General features: G+C 36.2%; 1 protein-coding gene across 1 annotated transcript in view; it reads left to right on the forward strand.

Moving 5' to 3' along the window:
- The window catches only part of TMEM30A (transmembrane protein 30A), a 42,284-nt gene extending 21,864 nt beyond the window's left edge, over positions 1 to 20,420 (forward strand). Inside the window, exons 2-7 of the mRNA XM_067702753.1 lie at positions 1,285 to 1,392; positions 3,758 to 3,865; positions 8,217 to 8,304; positions 9,360 to 9,506; positions 10,177 to 10,383; positions 17,740 to 20,420. Of these exons, the coding sequence (XP_067558854.1) occupies positions 1,285 to 1,392; positions 3,758 to 3,865; positions 8,217 to 8,304; positions 9,360 to 9,506; positions 10,177 to 10,383; positions 17,740 to 17,933 (852 nt within the window). The 3' untranslated portion in view covers positions 17,934 to 20,420. The remainder of the gene's footprint in view (positions 1 to 1,284; positions 1,393 to 3,757; positions 3,866 to 8,216; positions 8,305 to 9,359; positions 9,507 to 10,176; positions 10,384 to 17,739) is intronic.
- The last annotated feature ends 2,288 nt before the right edge of the window (positions 20,421 to 22,708 follow it).

Genomic DNA, 22,708 nt, shown 5'->3' on the forward strand with positions numbered 1-22,708 from the left:
TTCGCTGTGAACCTCAAACCACTCTAAAAAATAAACTCTATTAAAAAAAATTCGTATAATGGAAAAAGTTTTCTCATTTTAGCTATCAGGTCAGGTCTTCTGACAACAGCTGGTGTACTGCAATTCAATTCTGACACCGACCACCTGAGTTAGTGTCAGACTCCACAGGTGTAAGGGCATGGTCCCCAACAGTATACTTCAGTACCACTCAGACACCAGCTGCAAGTCAGGCTACCCATACTTCTGGCCAACTAGCTACAAATCCGGGAGTTCCCAAGCCCCCCTCGCCCCGACTGCCCTCACTTCAGATGCTAGTTGCAAGTTCAGAGGTCTCCAGGCCACTTGCATTTCTGACCAACTGCCTATAAATATGGGAGGTTACTGTAACTTCTCTCAGGTTCCATAATTTGCTGGAATGACTCAGAACTCAGGGAAATGCTAGACTTACAATTATAGTTTTATCATAAATCATATAAACTAGGACCAGCTAAATGAAGAGACACATTTGGCAAGGTCTGGGAGAGTCTTGAATATAGAGCTTCGTGCCCTCTCCCTGTGGAATCAGGGCACATTGATGGGTTAACCAACCCGGGAGCTCACCTGTGGTGGCCAGAGTTTTTATTGGAATTCCATGATGAAGGCATGATTGATTAAACATTGGCCACATGATTGAACTAAATTTCCAGCCTTCTCCCTCTTTCCAGAGTCCCTAATCACATCTAGCCTTTCTGGTGAGCAGCCCTCACCTGAGCCATCTCCTTAGCATAAACTCTAGGGTGACTCAGGGGCTTATCAAAAACAAATGCACTCTTATCACCAGGGGAATTTAAGGGATTTAGAGGCTCCCTGCCAGGAACCCAGGAGAAAGATAAGACAGATTCTTAATTATCCAACACCAGGTTTTAAAGAAATGGTAGCCCTTGAGAAACCTGGTAGTTTTTTGTTTGTGTTTGTTTTTTTAATTTGAAAATGTGCCATGGAAAGCTGAGATGATGGAAAAGTTGTTTAGACTTTGTAGTTATTTAAACCTTTATACATCATGCAGTTTGAATTTTATATTTATGATTTTATGCGTAAATGTATTTCTTATGGTAAAAAGGAGAGATGAGCCAGTAGGATGACATAGGACCCTTTCCAGTCAAAATAAACAGCTGACCTTATAAAAAGGTTTTTTCTGGGCTATTATTGCTCCATCAGGCTCATTTTTCCCTCTGATAGCAAATTATTTCAGAGTGTATCCAGTTTCTCCAAGGAAGTGTGCTTAGTTATATTTTTCTCTTGCAGATTGATTATACCGGAACAGACCCTTCCAGTCCCTGCAATAAATGTTTGTCTCCGAATGTGACACCTTGTATTTGTACCATTAACTTCACTCTGGAACAGTCATTTGAGGTCTGTATTCCCAAGTAGTGTTTTAGAAAAGCCATGCTTTAAAAAATATTGATATTATATTAAATTTTTTTTTTTACTAGTTATTTTCTTCTTGTTGATATGTTGCTTTAATTTATTGGGAATCTATACACTTTTGAGGAAGATTGTTTTGTTTTTCTATTGGATTATGCTGTCTGATAATTAAATACATTAATAGTTTATGGTAGTTAGTAGTTTAAATTAAATTTAAAACCTATTCTTTTTCTGGAAAATTTTATAACTGTACAAAATTTTTTTTTGTATCAAGTTTCTATCTACATCTACTTGTATTTAAAAAATTATTGCTCAAACTGTTTTGCCTACTTTTAATACTATAAGTTTTACTTTGGAAAATAAATACTAATTCATCCATTATTGCATTATTTTTTCATCAGATATGATACTTTAACATAAATGCAAACACTTAGTAAAACCTTATTGACAAGCAGTTAGAATACCGTGTGTGTGTGTGTGTGTGTGTGTGTGTGTGTGTGTGGTCTGTGTGTCTTTTGCATTCACACTTACCTGTCATTCTTCTTGGAAACTGAGCAGATGCTAAAGGACACAAAGATTCAGAAATAGGCATGACAAGACCCGTTTATGTTCTCCTTTACCTGAAAATTGAGCTTTAAAAAATTATTGTTTTATTCTTCAGGGAGCAAAACTGCTTTAATACATGCCAACTTTTTAGATTTTTGTAGCTATGCTTTAGATTTTCTTAAAGGTCGTGATGCCTTTTGAGGTCCCTAATAGATGGTTGCCATCTAGTGGTTATGGATGCTGTTGCCCTGAGATCGTGGACTGTAATGCTCCCTTTTTAAAAAATATGAAAATAAATTAGGGAGAAGACAGGAATTTAATTATTTTGTTTTGGCAGAAATAACATATAACTTTAAAACATCATAAAAATTTGATTTTTTTGTGTGATGGACAAACTATAAGTTGCATTAAGTTCTGCTTTTGTCAGAACAGGCAGAATTAAAGACATGGAAGAGACTTGTAATGATTTAGAAGCTCCACTAGTTTCTTCCCCCATACAAAAACATTAAGCATTTCAGAACTGTTCTTCTGCAAAGGTGATCATCCTCAGATTCATTCTTTTGTGGGCTCTGTGTTCCTTTACAAGCCCAAGCTGAATTAGACTAAAGCCTTTTCATAGGACAAAAACCCAACCAACCAAATAAATAAACGAAAGATTTCTATGTAAGTGTTTTCTTTATAAGGAATGGGAAAGTTTGCATATTCTGACATTTGAAAATCAAGCTTTAAATAAATGATTGTGTATAAGAAAACAGCAAATCAAATAAAGCAAAATGTTATTGAATTCCTTTTTTTTTTCTGTCTTCCTTTTAATTGAGTATAAGGTTATAGACAATGGAGGTAGCAACCAGAAAGGAGAAAATAGCTGATGTTTTTGCCACCTCTAAAAATCTTAGTCATTCAAGATGACTTCATAACATCTTCTAAATAGTTACAATGTAGGTAGGTTACCCTTATTTCCCAGATTATTTCCAAGTTGACTCCACTGAACACATTAAAGTACTTTTCTTGATTATTATAAAGTGACTCATTATCTTAGATACTTTACTAATTATTAATTTGTTCATTACTAATATTATATAGTATCCTGCTGAGAAATTTACTATGACCCAATTCAAGTTCAGAATTTATTTTGGGCAGTAAATGAAAGCTTGAAAGCATTATTCCTTTGAAAAGTTGATGCTAATTGGATGAAGACCAATCTGAATTAGAGAAGATTTAAAATTGAAAGTAGGGACTTCCCTGGCGGTCCAGTGGTTAAGGCTTTGCCTTTCAATGCAGGGGGTGCAGGTTCGATCCCTGGTCTGGGAACTAAGATCCCACATGCCTCATGGCCAAAAAAACAAAACGTAAAACAGAAGCAATATTGTAACAAATTCAGTAAAGACTTTAAAAATGGTCCACATCAAAAAAAAAATCTTTAAGAAAATAAATAAATAAAACTGAAAGTTGATCAGACTAGGCTAATAATTAGATTCCTTGAGAGCTTCTTTGTTTGTTTGTTTGTTTGTCTTAATGTAAATAGACGTCCTTGAGGTCTTTCAGAGTATTTTCAAAGTTGACTCTTGGAGTTTTGACCTTATTTGATTTGATTCTTTAACATTATTTGATTTGGTTTGATTGTTTAACCTTATTTACAATTTGTACCATTTTAGATTGCTAAGTACTGGTAGAATTCACCCCAGTAACTGTTTTAAGTTATCACAAATTCTAAACTAGTGCAAATTACATAGCTTTTATGTATGCATGAAACAATTTCATACTTAATAGTTTTATATGAACATTTTTTCCCTTTCTCTTTCTCTAGGGCAATGTGTTTATGTATTATGGACTGTCTAATTTCTATCAAAACCATCGTCGTTATGTGAAATCTCGAGATGATAGTCAACTAAATGGAGATCCTAGTGCTTTACTTGTAAGTAAAATGATAGAACATGAAACTACGGTGTCTAAGAACTAAGAACATGTGGTAACTGTTCAGTTAGAAATGTTAAATTTAATAATGTTAGATGAAATTAAAGTGTTGTTTGACATTTTTAGTTTGTTTAGTGAAGGTTTTTAGTTAAAATTTTTTCCCCTGGAATTTGCACAGATTAATGATTTCTTGCAGCCAGAGGACACGTTACAACCTGCTTGTTTCCGGTAGTATCATTGGGATTTTTGCTTTGTTAATCTGTTTGTAATGGAATTTTGATGAGTCTAGCATTCTGGGAATATAATTTGTTCTGTTTGAGTTTACTCATTATTATTACACTGGGTAGGAATATATAAATAAGCTACTTTTAATTTCTGAGATTGTGTTTTAGAATTGAAGATGTATGCTCTTTGCTTTTTACCTTGTGGGGAGCCCGAGTACTAAAGTCCAAAGGGTGTGGGTTAGTGAAAAACTGTCTGAGGAGCTTTTTGAAAACACAGATTCCAGGATTCTCCTAAGTCTCATATGTCTGTGTCTACAGGGGTGGAGCTCTAAAATATCTATTTTTAACAAGCTCCCCTTCTGATGCTCAGCCTGGTTTGGGAATCTGTGGACTAGAGGATCTTAGCTTCCTGACTGTTGTTCAGCTTCTCATAGTAGTGGTTGGTGCCCAAGTATTTTATATTATTGCTACCAATGCAGCAAACCTTTAGCAATTCAAGTATCTCTTAGAAACAGTGACACTCTTAGAATGCAATTTAGGACCATACTGGGACCAGAATGGTCCTGGTAAACGTAAAGTTACTCTAGGTTATCCTTCCTGGTTTTATTGCTATTTCCTGATGTTTGGGATCTTAAGAAATAATAAGTCTATTTAAAGATTCTGGTTAGGTCTGCAATATCTTGTAGTCCATGTGGGATTTATGTCGTGGGATCCAACTTTTAGGACTCAAGTCCAGAGAAGGTGAAGGTCTGTGAGACACACCAAGTTGATGAGGCACACGAAGAATTTGTTGATTGGGATCATAGATTGGGTGTGTTGAAAGACCTAGAAGTGGTGCTTGATTTACAGTTCTTTTATATAGATACACACTCTCTTCACTGAGGGCAAAAGAAGCTGAGATTCTTTTCTTCCAAACCTCAAGCAGAGCTTTTAGACTAAACTTAAGCATTGATGAATTTTTTCTGTAAAGGGCCAATAGTAAACATTTTCAGCTTTGCAGTTTATATAGTCTATTGCAGCTACTCACCTCTGCCATTTTAGAATGAATGCAGCCATGGAGAATACTTAAGTGAATGGGTAGCTGTGTTCCAATAAAACTTTATTTACAAAAACAGGAGCTGGGGCTGGATTTGGCCTGCAGGCTGTCATTTATCGATCCCTGGACTAGACCAAAATATATGACTTTAAGACCAGGTGGCTTTCAAAAATTTTAGAGATGTTAAGAACAGACAGATTGAAGTTCAAGTAACTTAACATTGTATATAAGGCCCTTCACAATCTGATGTCAGCCTACCACTTCAGCTTCATTGATTTTATATTCTATCCTTAATGTACCTTTGGCCTGGCTGCCCTGAGCCATATATGCTGTTCCCTAACCATGCCTGGTGATGCAGGTAATCTGCCCATTTGGGCATTTCCATTTCATTTGTCTAGAATGTGGTTTTTACTCTTTCCCCGGAGGTCTTCTCACCTCAGGCCTGCTGTTTACTTTAGTGTCTTTGGATGCAAAATAACTTCTTTACGTATTTACTTCATTCATGCCCTGTTCCAAGTCACTTCTCACTTTACTTAACACACCGTCTCCCCATATCATCTACTCTTGCTCTTCCTTTCCAGGCCATTTTCTACAGAGCTGCTAGAGTGATCTTTTAAAAAAAGTAAATACCACTTCCCTGCTTAAAATCTTTCAGTGGTTTACTCAGGATGATCTGAGCTATGCATGACTCTCCAGTCTCATCGTGTGTCATTTTCTTTATTGCCATACTCTAACTACATTCCCTGTTTACCTTCTCAGAGGTATCAAGTTCTTTCTAAATGGTGTGTACTGTTCTCTCTGCTTAAAGCTCTCTTCTGCCTGCTCTTCACGTGGCTGTCTCCTACTTTCTTTAGGTCTTAACTTTCATGATACTACCTCCAGAGACAGTCTTCCCCTTATCTTCTGTCCTCCCAACTACACTGCAAGCTCATGAGAGCAGGGAGCATGACTTTCTTTAATCACCATATACCAAGTGCCTCTCCAGTACCTAGCACATGAAAGGCATTTAATAAATATATATGGAATGAATATAGACACCTTTATCATGGCTCTTATTTCATATTATACTTGGTTGTATTTGAGTCTGTTTCCTATATTACATTGTGAGCAGCTGAAAAGCAGGGACTTTTTTTTCATTTTTCCATTTCTAGCACCTTACATGGTATGTGGTACATGTTAGGTACTCTTTATTAAATGGCTTTCCTAGTAAGCCAGTTACTGCAAAGTACCTAGCATTGCTTAGTTCAGTATCTGATGCATAGGTAGTAAATATTTTCCTTTTTTAAAAAAAACTTCAATAATTTAGTAGTTAGAAGATGGTTCTTCGGGACACTAGTCCACCATCTTTTCTGGTTTTCCAAATAAAGTTGCTCTTCCTTGCCCCCCTCCCCTCCAAAATGGTTTAGTGGTTAAAATATATTCGCCCCATTGAGAGTTTATTTACCTTATTTTTTTGAAATCAGTTTTCATCAAAACATTCTAATAGTAATAAGCCAGTTATACATTGTCTATCTTCATGGTCTTAGAATAGTAACTTTCTGAATGTAGATGTCTTAGGGACCAAAAAGCTGGGAAGTCAAATATTAAAGAGACTTTATGAGATTCCCTGCCAGAACGTAGATACAAGTCAAGGTTGGTTATAATGGAATAGCCCTAAGAGGCCTAACTAGGTTCTAGTTAATTTCAAATGGAGACTATCTTGGTTTGTTTATGTGTTGTGAGACATGGCTTAATGTGGCCTTGGAGTCGCAGAACAACTCAGATGTATACCTAACATCAGACTTGGTAGAATCTCTGGATTAATCCTACAGCTTCCACGTTTCCTTGAGATCTTCAACAGGGACTAAGCCAAAACCAAATCTGGAGGACAGGTGAAGTGCTGTTTGCCTTGCCAACATTTATGCTTTCTTTATACCTGGGTGCACAACTTAGAGAAAATTGGTATATTCTAGGAATCTGCATTAGACTTTTCCTTCCTCCCTCCCTCCCTTCCAAATTACAAAATTTGAAATTATCTACTTGAACATGTTAATTTTATAAGTGAAGTGCAGATAAATCAAGGGACTTGCGCAAAGTCACATAGTACATAGCTGGAACTAGAAGCTCAGGTCTTATTTTTTTTCTTTTTAATATTTATTTATTTGGCTGTGCTGGGTTTTAGTTGCAGCATGTGGGAGCCGCGTGTGGGATCTTCGTTGCAGCATGTGAGATCTTTTTTTTAGTTGCGACATGCAGGATCATTTTTAGTTGTGACACGCGGGATCTTTAGTTGTGGCATGCGGGCTGTTAGTTGCGGCATGCAGGAGGGATCTAGTTCCCTGACCAGGGATCAAACCCGGACCCCCTGCATTGGGAGCCCAGAGTCTTAACCACTGGACCACCAGGGAAGTCCCGAAGCTCCAGTCTTCTTACTTCAAGTTTAAGATTCCTTTCATTCTGTCACAGCTGGATTGACAATAGACGGCTTCTTAGTTTTTCTTGTGCAGAAAACATTTTGTAGTTATGATTTCTGTGTTGGTATGAAAATTGTTTAAAATGTCAGTTTGGGGGCTTCCTTCGTGGCGCAGTGGTTGGTAGTCCACTTGCCAACGCAGGGGACACGGGTTCACACCCTTGTCTGGGAAGATCCCACATGCCATGGAGCAACTAAGCCCGTGCGCCACAACTACTGAGCCTGTGCACCTAGAGCCCGTGTTCCACAACAAGAAAAGCCACCGCAATAAGAAACCCATGCACCGCAATGAAGAGTAGCCCCCGCTTGCTGCAACTAGAGAAAGCCCGTGCACAGCAACCAAAACCCAGCACAGCCAAAAATAAAATAAATAAATTTATAAAAAGAGAAAAAAGTCAATTTGACATATACCTATATGACAGTATACGCAAAAAAAGGCTATAATGTAGTAATGTTAAAGAATATATTTTGAGTAATTAAATGTGGTATTATTTATAGTCTGTTTATAATATAGACATTTTACATGCATTGGAAATGAGAAATATTAGGGATTGAATTTTTAATCAGTAATTAGGACTAACTCATAGTTCTCCCAGAGGCCTGGGTAATAACTTCTCTCTTCTTTCCTTCTAAATATCAGAATCCCAGTAAGGAATGTGAGCCTTATCGAAGAAATGAAGACAAACCAATTGCTCCTTGTGGAGCTATTGCCAACAGCATGTTTAATGGTATGAGACAGAGATAAACAAAGATGATATATATATATATTATACTGTAGTTAGGAATATTTGTATAATCTTTCAGAAACATGAATGAGATTGAGAAATTCAACAGCTTTAAGATAAATATGTGAATTAGTTATTTAGTGGGGTATTATTATGCTTTATGACTTTCTTTTGTGATTTCTTATATTTTAAGAATGAATTTCTGTCTCTGGGAAGAAAGAAGCAGGGCCATTCTGCTAACTTACTATTTCATACATGATAAAATAAATGCCAGGCTACCTTTACCAACAACTTTGAATATTTATACCATTAGATAGGGGCTACAGTTGATCATTTAGAGCAGCACTGTCTGATATGAATGTAATGTGAACCATAAATGTGAGACGTGTATAATTTTAAGCTTTCTGGTAGTCACATTAAAAAAACAATAAAAAAGAAACAAGTGAAATTAATTTTAATTATACTTTATTAAACTCAGTATGCCCCACATATCATTTCAGCAGGTAAGTGATATTCAGTATATAAAAGTTATTAGTGAGATATTTTATATACTAATTTTTATACTAAATCTTTGATGTCTGATGTACATTATATCCTTACAAAACATAGTCATTTGGACCAGCCGTAATTTCAGGGGCTCTGTAGCCATATATAGCTAGTGATTACCAGATTGGACAGTGCAGAGAGAGAAATTGATAAGCCAGAAGCTATTTAGCAGTGCTTTTTTTTGTTTTTGTTTTTTTTTAAAGAATAGAGGCAGATTTACCTTGCAAATTGTTTTAGTTGGGTTACTATTAAAACATCTGACCATATCACATATCAGTTAGCCATGTAGGAAAATGACCTGGAACTATTGAGGGAAGGCAAGTTCATCTAGGATTGTAAAGTTACCATAGTTAATTCACATGTGAATCATCAAGAGCAAATGCTCATCACGTGCCTGCTTCGTTACAACCGCTTTGGGGGGCAAGTGCCAGATCCTCATTTCTCATGGAAGAAAGCCGGCACTATGGATATTCAGTAGATGTTTAGCAGTATCTTCCTTTTCTTGTGTTTAGATACACTAGATTTGTTTCTGGTTGGCAATGAATCTGATCCTACACCTATTCATTTGATAAAGAAAGGTATTGCTTGGTGGACAGATAAAAATGTGAAATTCAGAAATCCCCCTGGAGCAGACATTCCCCTAGAAGAACGATTCAAAGGTAAAATATTACTAATATCCCGTAAAACATAAGCTAGGCGTTTTAATGAAGTACCTAAAATTTTCTGTCTTTAGAATCTTAAAAAAGTTTATGCTTTTTCAAAAGCAACTTTTCTTAACTTGCTGTCAAGTTAGGTAAAATATGTAGTATCTTCTAATGTACTGAAATTCTAAAGGAAAAGTAGTATACTTTTAATCTTGAATTTCTCTGGTATTTCCTTGTAAGCGTTTCAGCCATAATCTTTTAAAATTGTGACAAGGTTTATTTTAAACAAGTATTTATTTATTTATTTTAATTATTAATAGTTATAAGTCCAAATTTCTTTTTGTTTCTATGCCTCCTTGATTTCACAATGTAATGTTTCTTACCATTATATCTTTGAATTAAGTCATTTGCTTTTTGGAGTATACTCAGTAGCCTACTTTTAGTATTCTCTTAATTGAGATATCAATCAAATCTTTGTAATTATTTGTTAAGTTTTTATGTGAAGAATTGGTTTCTCTTTCGATTTTAAGACTTCCTTAGAATATGAATATATTTCTACTTTTGAACATAAGGAAAATATTCATATTGTATATCTTTGTTTTATTAGAGTGTGAATTTTCAGTGAAACTCTCAACAGAATTGAATGTGTTGTCTCCCCACCCCACACCCATCTCTCCTTTTTAAGGCACAACAAAGCCAGTAAACTGGATTAAACCAGTATATATGCTGGATCCTGACGAAGATAATAGTGGGTTCATAAACGAGGATTTTATTGTTTGGATGCGTACGGCAGCACTACCTACTTTTCGTAAGTTGTATCGTCTTATAGAGAGGAAAAGTGATTTACATCCGACATTACCAGCTGGACGATACTATTTGAATATCACATACAGTATCCTTTTTTGGCCATGTGCACAGATTCAAAGAATTTGAAAGGAGTGTAGTCCAGTCTTGTCTCAGTTATGTGGCATGCTGCTTTGTGTTTTAGTTTTGCTCTCTGCATTTTTATGAGTATGTGTGTATGTATGAGAAAGTCTCTTTTAACTTGTTTCTTCCAGAAATGCCTTTAAGTTTTAAATACTTTGTACTAGAGTTCAAGCATCTTATTTGGTAAAATTATTTAAAATGTAGGTGCTAGATTTATTAATAAGTTAGATATTTTTACAAGAGAGATTGTAATTCAGCTTAATGCAAAGGCTAGTACTCACTTAGTAAATCTAAGTGTTGGTGGTACTGGGCTGTTTTAATCTATATTTTTTTAGATAATAAAAATCAGCAAATTTGTTATTTCATATCAACATAATTATTTATAATTATTGCTCTGTTTACAATATCAAAACATTTTTATCATTAGCTGTATTGTTCCACCTTAATAATTTAGGCATACTTTTCAGTGCTGATAAATATCATTAATTTCATCCTGACTATATGTCAACGTTATACTAAGTACTTTCCATGTATTATTTTATTTATTTCAAGCATTGTGAGGCAGGTGTCATCTCCACGTTATAGACAAGAATATAGGAACATAGAGCATTTAAGTAACTTAACTGAGATTACACAGGCGATAGAAGAATCAGGGTTCATAATCAAGCTGTGCTGACTTTACCATCAACCATCACTGTAGGCTGCATCCCTAGCTGGTTCACTCAAGTAGTCAGACCAGTCCATATTGGCCTGGATGCAAAGTCTTTCCTAAGCCAGAAATATTGGGCACTAACTTATATTCTCAACAAAATCCTTACATCTTTTAATTTCTAGCCCATTGCTTGTATATATCGTGAATGAAAAATTTTCAAATATTAGCATGTGTGCTGATGATCTTACAGTTTTGATTTTTCATAACCCAAATTAGCTATAAGTATATAGTTTTAGGTTTATAATGGATTAATAAACGGTTAATAGACCTAATTTCAAAATAAAGACCTATTTGTAGCCTTAGTTTTTTGATTTTGCACCTCAGTAGACAACTGAACATGACCTGAGAGTGACAGACTGAAAGTGACCAAGTGTTTGAAACTAGGCCTACATAGCAGAAATTTTAGACAGACAGACCCAGTTTAGGTGCTGGTAGAAAGAACATTATCTTGAGGCTATGGCAAAAGTAGAGGGCATCCTGTAGCCTACAGCACGATAAAGGGAAATCTTTGGAGCACTCAGGAGTTCTTAGTTGACAGATAATTTGCACCAAGAGAACTTTTAGGAGGAATGCAGACTATTTTGAAAATCGATAAAACAGGAATTTGACCTGCAGAACGTTAAGGGTTAATTATCAAAATCGGGTATAAGGTGGGAACTAGGTATTAGAATCAAGGCAGAAGCCCACTTTATAGGGTTGCAATATAGAGAGACTAGCATGGGTGATTTGATACCACATCCCATAGGGTGTTGGGTTAGTCAGAGCTCTTACAGTCATTCCTGGCTCAGACTGGGATTGATTTAAGAACTAGTAGAGCTGAGCCTGCCATTGGAGTCACAGCCGGGCTGGGGAGTCATCTGCGGGGCTGGGGAGCTACGGAAGCTGGAGAAAGAGATGGGAACTAACATGATTCAAAAGATGCTTTTGAAAAAGTTGTAAACCTTTTGCATAGGGACTTAGTTCTGTCTTCTTCTCTTCCCTAACTCTTGCCAAATCCTAGAACTGGTCCGTGTAGGTAGCTCATCCAACATGTTGGTGTCCCATTTCTCAAATTTGTTTAAGGATCCACCCTTCAATTCCACTCTGTTTTAGTCGTCAATCCAGTGTCACACCGTGAGTTTCACCATTGCTCCAAATCACTAATGTAAAACTTCATTGTCATGCTTTTCGACCTTGTATGAGTCGTCCCATTCTCTCATAACTACACTCTTGCTACATGTGCTCTTTGAGCTCATAGAGACCCCTAATCTCTTCATTCTTCCTTTTTCTCCTGGTCTGTCAAGCTCTTTTTCCTCTATGGGTTTCATTGCTATTTATCTGAAATATATTTTCACATTACAGACCTTTTACCCCTCCTGTGTAATGAGAACAGAAATATCTAAGAAATGAGAAATTATATAACCCTTAACTTTAGTTGTTTTTGCTTGTAAACTGTACTGGCTTTTATTTTGTTATTTTTCCTATTTATTTATTTATTTTCTTATTAGTCATCCATTTTATACACATCAGTGTATACATGTCAATCCCAATCTCCCAATACATCACACCACCCCCACCCCCAGCTGCTTTCCCCCCTTGGTGTCCATACGTTTGTTCTCTGCATCTGTGTCTCTATTTCTGCACTGCAAACCGGTTCATCTGTACCATTTTCTAGGTTCCACATATATACGTTAATATATGATATTTGTTTTTCCCTTTCTGACTTACTTCACTCTGTATGATAGTCTCTAGATCTATCCACGTCCCTACAAATGACCCAACTTGTTCCTTTTCATGGCTGAGTAATATTCCATTGTATATATGTACCACATCTTCTTTATCCATTCATCTGTCGATGGGCATTTAGGTTGCTTCCCTGACCTGGCTATTGTAAATAGTGCTGCAGTGAACATTGAGGTGCATGTGTCTTTTTGAATTATGGTTTTCTCAGGGTATATGCCCAGTAGTGGGATTGCTGGGTTATATGGTAATTCTATTTTTAGCTCTTTAAGGAACCTCCATACTATTCTCCATAGTGGCTGTATCAATTTACATTCCCACCAATAGTGCAAGAGGGTTCCCTTTTCTCCATACCCTCTGCAGCATTTGTTGTTTGTAGATGTTCTGATGATGCCCATTCTAACCTGTGTGAGGTGATAGCTCACTGTAGTTTTGATTTGCATTTCTCTCATAATAAGTGATGCTGAGCAGGTTTTCATGTGCTTCTTGGCCATCTGTATGTCTTCTTTGGAGAAATGTCTATTTAGGTCTTCTGCCCATTTTTGGATTGGGTTGTTTGTTTTTTAATATTGAGCTGCCTGAGCTGTTTATATAGTTTGGAGATTAATCCTTCGTCTGATGATTCATTTGCAAATATTTTCTCCCATTCTGAGGGTTGTCTTTTCGTCTTGTTTATGGTTTCCTTTGCTGTGCAAAAAGCTTTTGAGTTTCATTAGGTCCCATTTGTTTGTTTTCATTTCCATTACTCTAGGAGGTAGATCAAAAAAGATCTTGCTGTGATTTATGTCAAACAGTGTTCTTCCTATGTTTTCCTCTAAGAGTTTTATAGTGTCCGGTCTTACATTCAGGTCTCTAATCCATTTTGAGTTTATTTTTGTGTATGGTGTTAGGGAGTGTTCTAATTTCATTCTTCTACATGTAGCTGTCCAGTTTTCCCAGCACCACTTATTGAAGAGACTGTCTTTTCTCCATTGTATATCCTTGCCTCCTTTGTCATAGATTAGTTGACCATAGGTGCGTGGGTTTACCTCTGGGCTTTCTATCCTGTTTCATTGATTTATATTTCTGTTTCTGTGCCAGTACCATACTGTCTTCATGACTGTACCTTTGTATAGTTGAAGTCAGGGAGTCTGATTCCTCCAGCTCCGTTTTTTCCCCTCAAGACTGCTTTGGCTATTCGGGGTCTTTTGTGTCTCCATTACAAATTTTAAGATTTTTTGTTCTAGTTCTGAAAATAATGCCATTGGTAATTTGATAGGGATTGCATTGAATCTGTAGATTGCTTTGGGTAGTCATTTTCACAATATTGATTCTTCCAATCCAAGAACATGGTATGTCACTCCATCTGTTGGTATCATCTTTAATTTCTTTCATCAGTGTCTTATAGTTTTCTGCATACAGGTCTTTTGTCTCCCTAGGTAGGTTTATTCCTAGGTATTTTATTCCTTTTGTTGCAGTGGTAAATGGGAGTGTTTCCATAATTTCTCTTTCAGATTTTTTATCATTAATGTATAGGAATGCAAGAGATTTCTGTGCATTAATTTTGTATCCTGCAACTTTACCAAATTCATTGATTAGCTCTAGTAGTTTTTTGGTGGCATCTTTAGAATTCTCTATGTATAGTGTCATATCATCTGCAAACAGGGACAGTTTTACTTCTTTTTTTCCAATTTGTATTCCTTTTATTTCTTTTTCTTCCCGGATGCCGTGGCTAGGACTTCCAAAACTATGTTGAATAATAGTGGTGAGAGTGGGCAACCTTGTCTTGTTCCTGATCTTAGAGGAAATGCTTTCAGTTTTTCACCATTGAGAATGATGTTTGCTGTGGGTGTCATATATGGCCTTTATTATGTTGAAGTACGTTCCCTCTATGCACACTTTCTGGAGAGTTTTTTATCATAAATGGGTGTTGAATTTTGTCAGAAGCTTTTTCTGCAACTATTGAGATGATCGTATAGTTTTTATTCTTCAATTTGTTAATATGGTTTATCACATTGATTGATTTGCGTATATTGAAGAATCCTTGCATCCCTGGGATAAATCCCACTTGATCATGGTGTATGATCCTTTTAATGTGCTGTTGGATACTGTTTGCTAGTATTTTGTTGAGGATTTTTGCATCTATATTCATCAGTGATATTGGTCTGTAATTTTCTTTTTTTGTAGTATTTTTGTCTGGTTTTGGCATCAGGGTGATGGTGGCCTCATAGAATGAGTTTGGGAGTTTTCCTTCCTCTGCAATTTTTTGGAAGAGATTGAGAAGGATGGGTGTTAGCTCTTCTCTAAATGTTTGATAGAATTCACCTGTGAAGCCATCTGGTCCTGGGCTTTTGTTTGTTGGAAGATTTTTAATCACAGTTTCAATTTCATTACTTGTGATTGGTCTGTTCATATTTTCTGTTTCTTCCTGGTTCAGTCTTGGAAGGTTATACCTTTCTAAGAATTTGTCCATTTCTTCCAGGTTGTCCATTTTATTGGCATAGAGTTGCTTACAGTAGTCTCTTAGGATGCTTTGTATTTCTGCGGTGTCCGTTGTAACTTCTCCTTTTTCATGTCTAATTTTATTGATTTGAGTCTTCTCCCTCTTTTTCTTGATAAGTCTGGCTAATGGTTTATCACTTTTGTTTATCCTCTCAAAGAGCCAGCTTTTAGTTTTATTGATCTTTGCTATTGTTTTCTTTGTTTCTATTTCATTTATTTCTGCTCTGATCTTTATGATTTCTTTCCATCTGCTAACTTTGGGTTTTGTTTGTTCTTCTTTCTCTAGTTCCTCTAGGTGTAATGTTAGATTGTTTATTTGAGATTTTTCTTGTTTCTTGAGGTAGGCTTGTAGCAATAAACTTCCCTCTCAGAACTGCTTTTGCTGCATCCCATAGATTTTGGACTGTCGTGTTTTCATTGTCATTTGTCTCCAGGTATTTTTTGATTTCCTCTTTGATTTCTTCAGTGATCTCTTGGTTATTTAGTAACATATTGTTTAGCTTCCATGTTTGTGTATCTTACGTTTTTTTTCCCTGTAATTGATTTCTAATCTCATAGCGTTGTGGTCAGAAAAGATGCTTGATATGATTTTAATTTTCTTAAATTTACTGAGGCTTGATGTGTGACCCAAGATGTGATCTATCCTGGAGAATGTTCCGTGTGCACTAGAGAGGAAAGTGTAATCTGCTGTTTCTGGATGGAACGTCCTATAAATATCAATTAAATCTATCTGGTGTATTGTGTCATTTAAAGCTTGTGCTTCCTTATTAATTTTCTGTTTGGATGATCTGTCCATTGGTGAAAGTGAGGTGTTAAAGTCCCCCACTATTATTGTGTTACTGTCGTTTTCCTCTTTTAGAGCTGTTAGCATTTGCCTTATATATTGAGGTGCTCCTATGTTGGGTGCATATATATTTATAATTGTTATATCTTCTACTTGGGTTGATCCCTTGATCATTACGTAGTGTCCTTCCTTGTCTTTTGTAACGTTCTTTATTTTAAAGTCTATTTTATCTGATATGAGTATTGCTACTCCAGCTTTCTTTTGATTTCCATTTGCATGGAATATCTTTTTCCATCCCCTCACCTTCAGTCTGTATGTGTCCCTAGGTCTGAATTGGGCCTCTTGTAGACAGCATATATATGGGTCTTGTTTTTGTATCCATTCAGCAAGCCTGTGTCTTTGGTTGGAGCATTTCCTCGATTCACGTTTAAGGTAGTTATTGATATGTATGTTCCTATTGCCATTTTCTTAATTGATTTTGTAGGTCCTTTTCTTCTCTTGTGTTTCCCACTTAGAGAAGTTCCTTTAGCATTTGTTGTAGAGCTGGTTTGGTGGTGCTGAATTCTCTTAGCTTTTGCTTGTCTATAAAGTTTTTGATTTCTCCTTCGAATCTGAATGAGATCCTTGCTGGGTAGAGTAATCTTGGTTGTAGATTCTTCCCTTTCACCACTTTAAGTATATCATGCCACTCCCTTCTGGCTTGCAGAGTTTCTGCTGAGAAATCAGCTGTTAACCTTATGGGAGTTCCCTTGTATGTTATTTGTCATTTTTCCCTTGCTGCTTTCAATAATTTTTCTTTGTCTTTAATTTTTGCCTGTTTGATTACTGTGTATCTCGGCATGTTTCTCCTTGGGTTTATCCTGTCTGGGACTCTCTGCGCTTCCTGGACTTGGGTGGCTATTTCCTTTCCCATGTTAGGGAAGTTTGTGACTATAATCCTTCAAATATTTTTTTCAGGTCCTTTCTCTCTTCTTCTGGGACGTTTGTAATGCAAATGTTGTTGCATTTAATGTCCCAGAGGTCTCTTAGGCTGTCTTCATTTCTTTTCATTCATTTTTCTTTATTCTGTTCCGCTGCAATGAATTCCACCATTGTGTCTTCCAGGTCACTTATCTGTTCTTCTGCCTCAGTTATTCTGCTGTTGATTCCTTCTAGTGTATTTTTCATTTAAGTTATTGTATTGTTCATCTCTGTTTGTTCTTTAATTCTTCTAGGTCTTTGTTAAACATTTCTTGCATCTTCTCGATCTTTGCCTCCATTCTTTTTCCGAGGTCCTGGATCATCTTCACTATCATTATTCTGAATTATTTTTCTGGAAGGTTGCCTATCTCCACTTCATTTAGTTTTTTTTCTGGGGTTTTATCTTGTTCCTTCATCTGGTACATAGCCCTCTGCCTTTTCATCTTGTCTCTATATTGGCTTTTACTACTAACATTTAATTTGTGAAATCAATCCTTTTGGATAATAATTATATAATTATTTTGTGATTCAGAACATATGAGTAAGGTACCTGTGTATTGTAGAATTTTACCAATGAATTACAATCAATTAAATGCCAACTTTTTAAGTTGTATTTTAAAAATCAAGTAACTAGACATGGAAAAGTCTTCCTATACACTCTTCAGATTACCCTGTACATTCATTTGATGGACGAAAACGGATGATCTTGAGCACTATTTCATGGATGGGAGGAAAAAATCCATTTTTGGGGATTGCTTACATCGCTATTGGATCCATCTCCTTCCTTCTGGGAGTTGTACTGCTAGTAATTAATCATAAATATAGAAACAGTAGTAATACTGCCGATATTACCATTTAATTTTATATTTTGAAAACAAATTTACTGCATGTGCATCAAGGCCAGTCCTATTCAACCTAGCTTTCAAATGCTGATGTCTGGTTAGTATGTCATTTTTGAAGTTGGCACATAACTTTTTTTTTTTAAAGCTGTCTTTGTCCTTTGCTTCTTCCTTATGGATGACTTAGGAAAATATATGACGGGTATAAAACAAATTCGCTATACTGATCATATCAACACTGTAACTGCTGAAATGGCATTCTTATGTTTCCTTTCTGATGGGACAGTCCGTTTGATGCATGGAGCCTCTTTCATGCGAAATGCGTCTGCTGCTTAAATGTTTATGCTGTGTTGATAATATTATATTGACATATGATACTGTATATGTGTGCCTATTGTGTGAAGAAAGTGATTACAAGATGTGTGAGTATAATGACTTGCTAACCCTTTAGGATTCATAGTTACAAAAAGATGAAGAAAGACCAAATCTAAATAAAACACTTCATCCTTTTCACAGGTCGTGTGTAAAGGCTTAAAGTACCATCTTTGTTGAGGTGGTTCATGTATTCAGCTTATCCAGTACAGTTCTTTGTCAAGCTTAGGTTTGATTTCAAAGGACCTATTTACCTGTCTAGAATAGGAATTAATGCTCATGGTAGGTCTCCGGTAGGAAGATTTAAAATTCCTCTTTCCATTTGGTTAAGATGTTGCAGTCAGGAAACCCATCTCACTTGATGTTTTTACATGTGACCATTTCCCTTGAAGCTTACACTTCATAAGGGATGAAAGAATATAGGTGAGCTTGGCAAGCTTCTTGGCCGACCTTTATCTTCTGCCTCACCTGTCAACCAGATGTAAATATTCAAAGGGGACTGTTTTCATTGTGGTATTTAACATTAAGAAATTTGCTTCAGCATTGGAAATACCTCAAGCTGTTTTTATTTTGCAGGTAAGTGTTTTGACTTAAGTACTAATATTATCTTGCAGAAATTTTGGAAAACAGTAACCTTCATTTCCTCTGTATTTCATTCAATTTTTACATATAGGTCAAGGATGAATATGTATGCACATTCTCTTTAGTTAAGCCACCGATTGTTTTGGTTGGTTTTTCTAAGATGTACTTTAAAAAGAAGTTCTTTAAATTTCCTAGTTGAATTCTGGAGATTTTGGAGTATGTACATGATAAATTATATGTGCTTGAAGTTATTTTATTTTCTATTAACTGGAATTATTTTTAATATTCCTTATTGAATAAATGCTGTAATTTGTTTGCTATGGAACTTATTCTTGAATGTAAACTTATTGTTTCACATGCATGAAATGTATGTCTTAATCAGAGGTGGCTTAATTGCATTGAAATAGCTATTTTTTTTTTTTTTAACTAAAATAACTCATAGGTTTGTATAGAAGAATGCCTGTTTGAATTCGGAGTTTGTAATGGTTTCCTTCGTTTATATTTTAAATCAAAAGGTCTGGGTAATGTATCAGTTTTGATTAATATATGTTTTTTTTAAAAAAAACAAAAATAATGTAATGGTTAATAGTAGAAATGTGCCACACTTCTTAAGTTTTGTATAATATGAAATTCAGTTAAAAGAACTTGTAGTTTATAATGACTTTCAACAGATAGAATATTACTTGCATTAAGTACTTAATGTATAATTGTCCTGAAATTTCTGAGTGCATAGGGTATTCTTTGTGTAAAACTATTCTTTGTTTTATCAGTCCTTCAGAATATGGTTATTTATTCTGATAATTGACCCTCTTGCACATGGCAGTTTATTTTCTTGGGTATATCATTGGGGGAGAGGGCTTCTCCCAGTCTTTGCAGATTGAGTTTGTGCTGCTTAAGAAGGACTGCCGTCCTGCGTCTCTTTTTCTAACTGGGGGACCAGAGGTGCTGCTACAGAAAAGTTGAAGAGCTCTTCCAACACTTTCTCATCTGTGGTCAAGACGGAATCTTAAAATATATTTGGAGTTTTATCTATTTTACAAGTACATGGATGGCCTAAGTTCTCCCTTGTCTCCTGCCATTTGAGCTGTAAGCGATTCCTGTTGCTGAATATGAAGAATGTGGAACATTCATATGGCCTCTGTGACTGGCGGAAGGAAAACATTTCTTTCTTATGGGCTTTATGCTGATCTTTGGGAAACACTGATGTCATACTCAGCTTTCAAAGAATCATATTGCATTTTAAGACAACTAGGTTAAGTAGAAGGCATTGAAGAACGTACTAACTTGCAGGAAATATTTTGATACATGAAATTCCCAACTGAAGGAATTATTTAATAAGTAAAAGCTAAGAAATTTCTTTGAAATCAGAAAGCAGTTTAAAAGTAAATTGGTAAAAATAACTGTACTACCTAATAGAAAATTATTCAACGAAGAGGAGAGTCAAGTCAAGTGAATATTATTTGTTTCTTGGTTACAGTATTTGTAACTTTGATTACATTGAAAGATAACTTTCTGTTAGTATGTTCTGTATTAATAAAAATGAACAAAATTAATTTTGCTATGTTCAGGTGTCTTGCTAAAATAACAGCGCCCCAGTGTTGTTGCAGATGTTTAGCACTAAATTGTAGCCCAGGCTCAATGAGGCCAAATTTTAACATTTCCATGCCTAGATTTGATTGCCATATGTGAATATGTTAATCACTCTGATAGCATTAACTGCAGGATTTATTCATGTTACTGAGAAACATCTGTTCTTACCAAGAAGTGGTCAGATTATAACCTGTTATAAGCAGACAGGCTAAATTTGGTATTAGATCAAGGGAAACTTCTGGTAAATAGAAAATGAATAACTGGTATAGAGACAGTGATGACGAAAATAATGAATTGGGCAGGGACACAGGAAATGAAAAGCCAGACTTGCAAAGAGGAGCAGCTGAGTGGTAGGCGTAACGACTGCTGTTGAGCCTGCTTGCCCCGTCTTTATGGAAACACTGCCTTAGAATTATTGTACCATCCTTTGTTGGTTAAGCTTCAAAGTTCTGTTCTTTGCGAACATGGTTAGTTTGAGGGGAGGGTGGAGGGAGTAAGGAAGTGCTGCTTCAAGAAGAATTTGGTGCATAAATGTTTGTTGTAGTATTTGGGTAATCTAGTAAAGTGTTTTAGAGCCCCTTTTTAGCCCATGCCCCATTCAATAAACGTAAAAATCACATTTCCCGGGCTTCCCTGGTGGCGCAGTGGTTGAGAGTCCTCCTGCCGATGCAGGGGACACGGGTTCGTGCCCCGGTCCGGGAGGATCCCACATGCCGTGGAGCGGCTGGGCCCGTGAGCCATGGCCGCTGAGCCTGTGCGTCCGGAGCCTGTGCTCTGCAATGGGAGAGGCCGCAACAGTGAGAGGCCCGCATACCGAAAAAAAAAAAAAATCACATTTCCCCTAATGTCATTTGAAATTTCAAAATAAATATCATTTAAAAATAAATAAATAGATATCATGTCTAAAATCACATCAGACCATGGTGACCTTATTTTCTTTTATATATGTAAAATTTGTCAAAGTAACATGTGTACACAGTTAAAAAAATCTAAAGGCCTTATGATGAAAAACAGCAGTACCTGTCCTAACTTTCTACCTTCTAGAGACAATTACTTTGACTTCAAAAGTTGTTACTTTTGGTATTTATCTTAGTGTATCTAAATTATATGCCTGTTCTACTATTGCTTGATTTAACAGTTTTAGACATTATTGTCTTCTTGATAATATTACCTGATGATGTAGCTAACACACGTACTTCCCCTTCCCCCAGTATATAATTATAATATTTAATAAACACTTTAGCAGTTGTTTAATTATGACTTTAAAAATACTGTATACTTTAGAGCAAAGCAGAGCACCAAGATTATACTTTGTACACTTTATTTTTCCTGGAATTAATAATCACCCCACTTTTAACATCAACATAACTTTCTGGAAGCCTGTCTTAAAGTTTTTCCAACTTTTCTATCAGGTCCACCCTGTTCTTATCACTAGTCTTTTGAAGGTTTTTTGTCCCCAAATACCTGATAACCTGATTCCCTGTTTTTGCTAGAAAGGTCTATTCTGCATTTGTCCTTCTCTGCCAATCTCTACTGGTGGTTTTTTCAAACAGCTACTCAGCCATTATCACATTCCCTCTTTTTGTCACCCTCCTGTGTTAGATCTGCTGTTTCCTAGTTCACTCTCTTGTTTACTGGAGCTATTTTCAGTTTTTCGCGTAGGTGACTTTCCTTGTATTTCTGGCTAGTCTCAGCAATCTGTCATGTATAAATGGACCCCCAAAACTCATTGAAAGCTCTTTGTTTGTGGGCAGTGCTTGACAAGTGATGGCCTCAGTAGCGCAGTGCTACTCAAAAATGCCACTGAGTGCATTAGTTGTTCTGTTCATGATAAAATGCTTAGACAAGTAATAAATAGTTGGCAGGTCAGCAACTGTAGGTAGACTGAATTTTGAGAAGCACCGCATTAGGGAATGACTGTCAGGGAGCCAGTCATTTGGCTGGAGGCCTTTTCTGTGGGACTGTTCAGTTTCTCTGGGGAAGAATTCTCTAGTCTTCTGCAAAAGGAAGGGGTTGAAAGAGGCTCTGTCTCTTACTGCTTTGAACTCTCTGCTTCTGCCTTGTCTTCCACCCCAGCTTCTGTTTTCCACTTCACATATTTCAGCTATACCCATCCCTTTGCATATGCCTTCCACCATTACTTTTTCCAGATAAAAATGTTCTTGCCTTCTACCTGTGGGAGACAGTGACCGAGGTGAGAGACTGTATTTGGCCGACAGGGGTAGGGCAGAGATTGCAGGGAGCTGACCAT

This window comes from Pseudorca crassidens, chromosome 13 (assembly GCF_039906515.1).
Source record: "Pseudorca crassidens isolate mPseCra1 chromosome 13, mPseCra1.hap1, whole genome shotgun sequence".
NCBI classification, from domain to species: Eukaryota; Metazoa; Chordata; class Mammalia; order Artiodactyla; family Delphinidae; genus Pseudorca; species Pseudorca crassidens.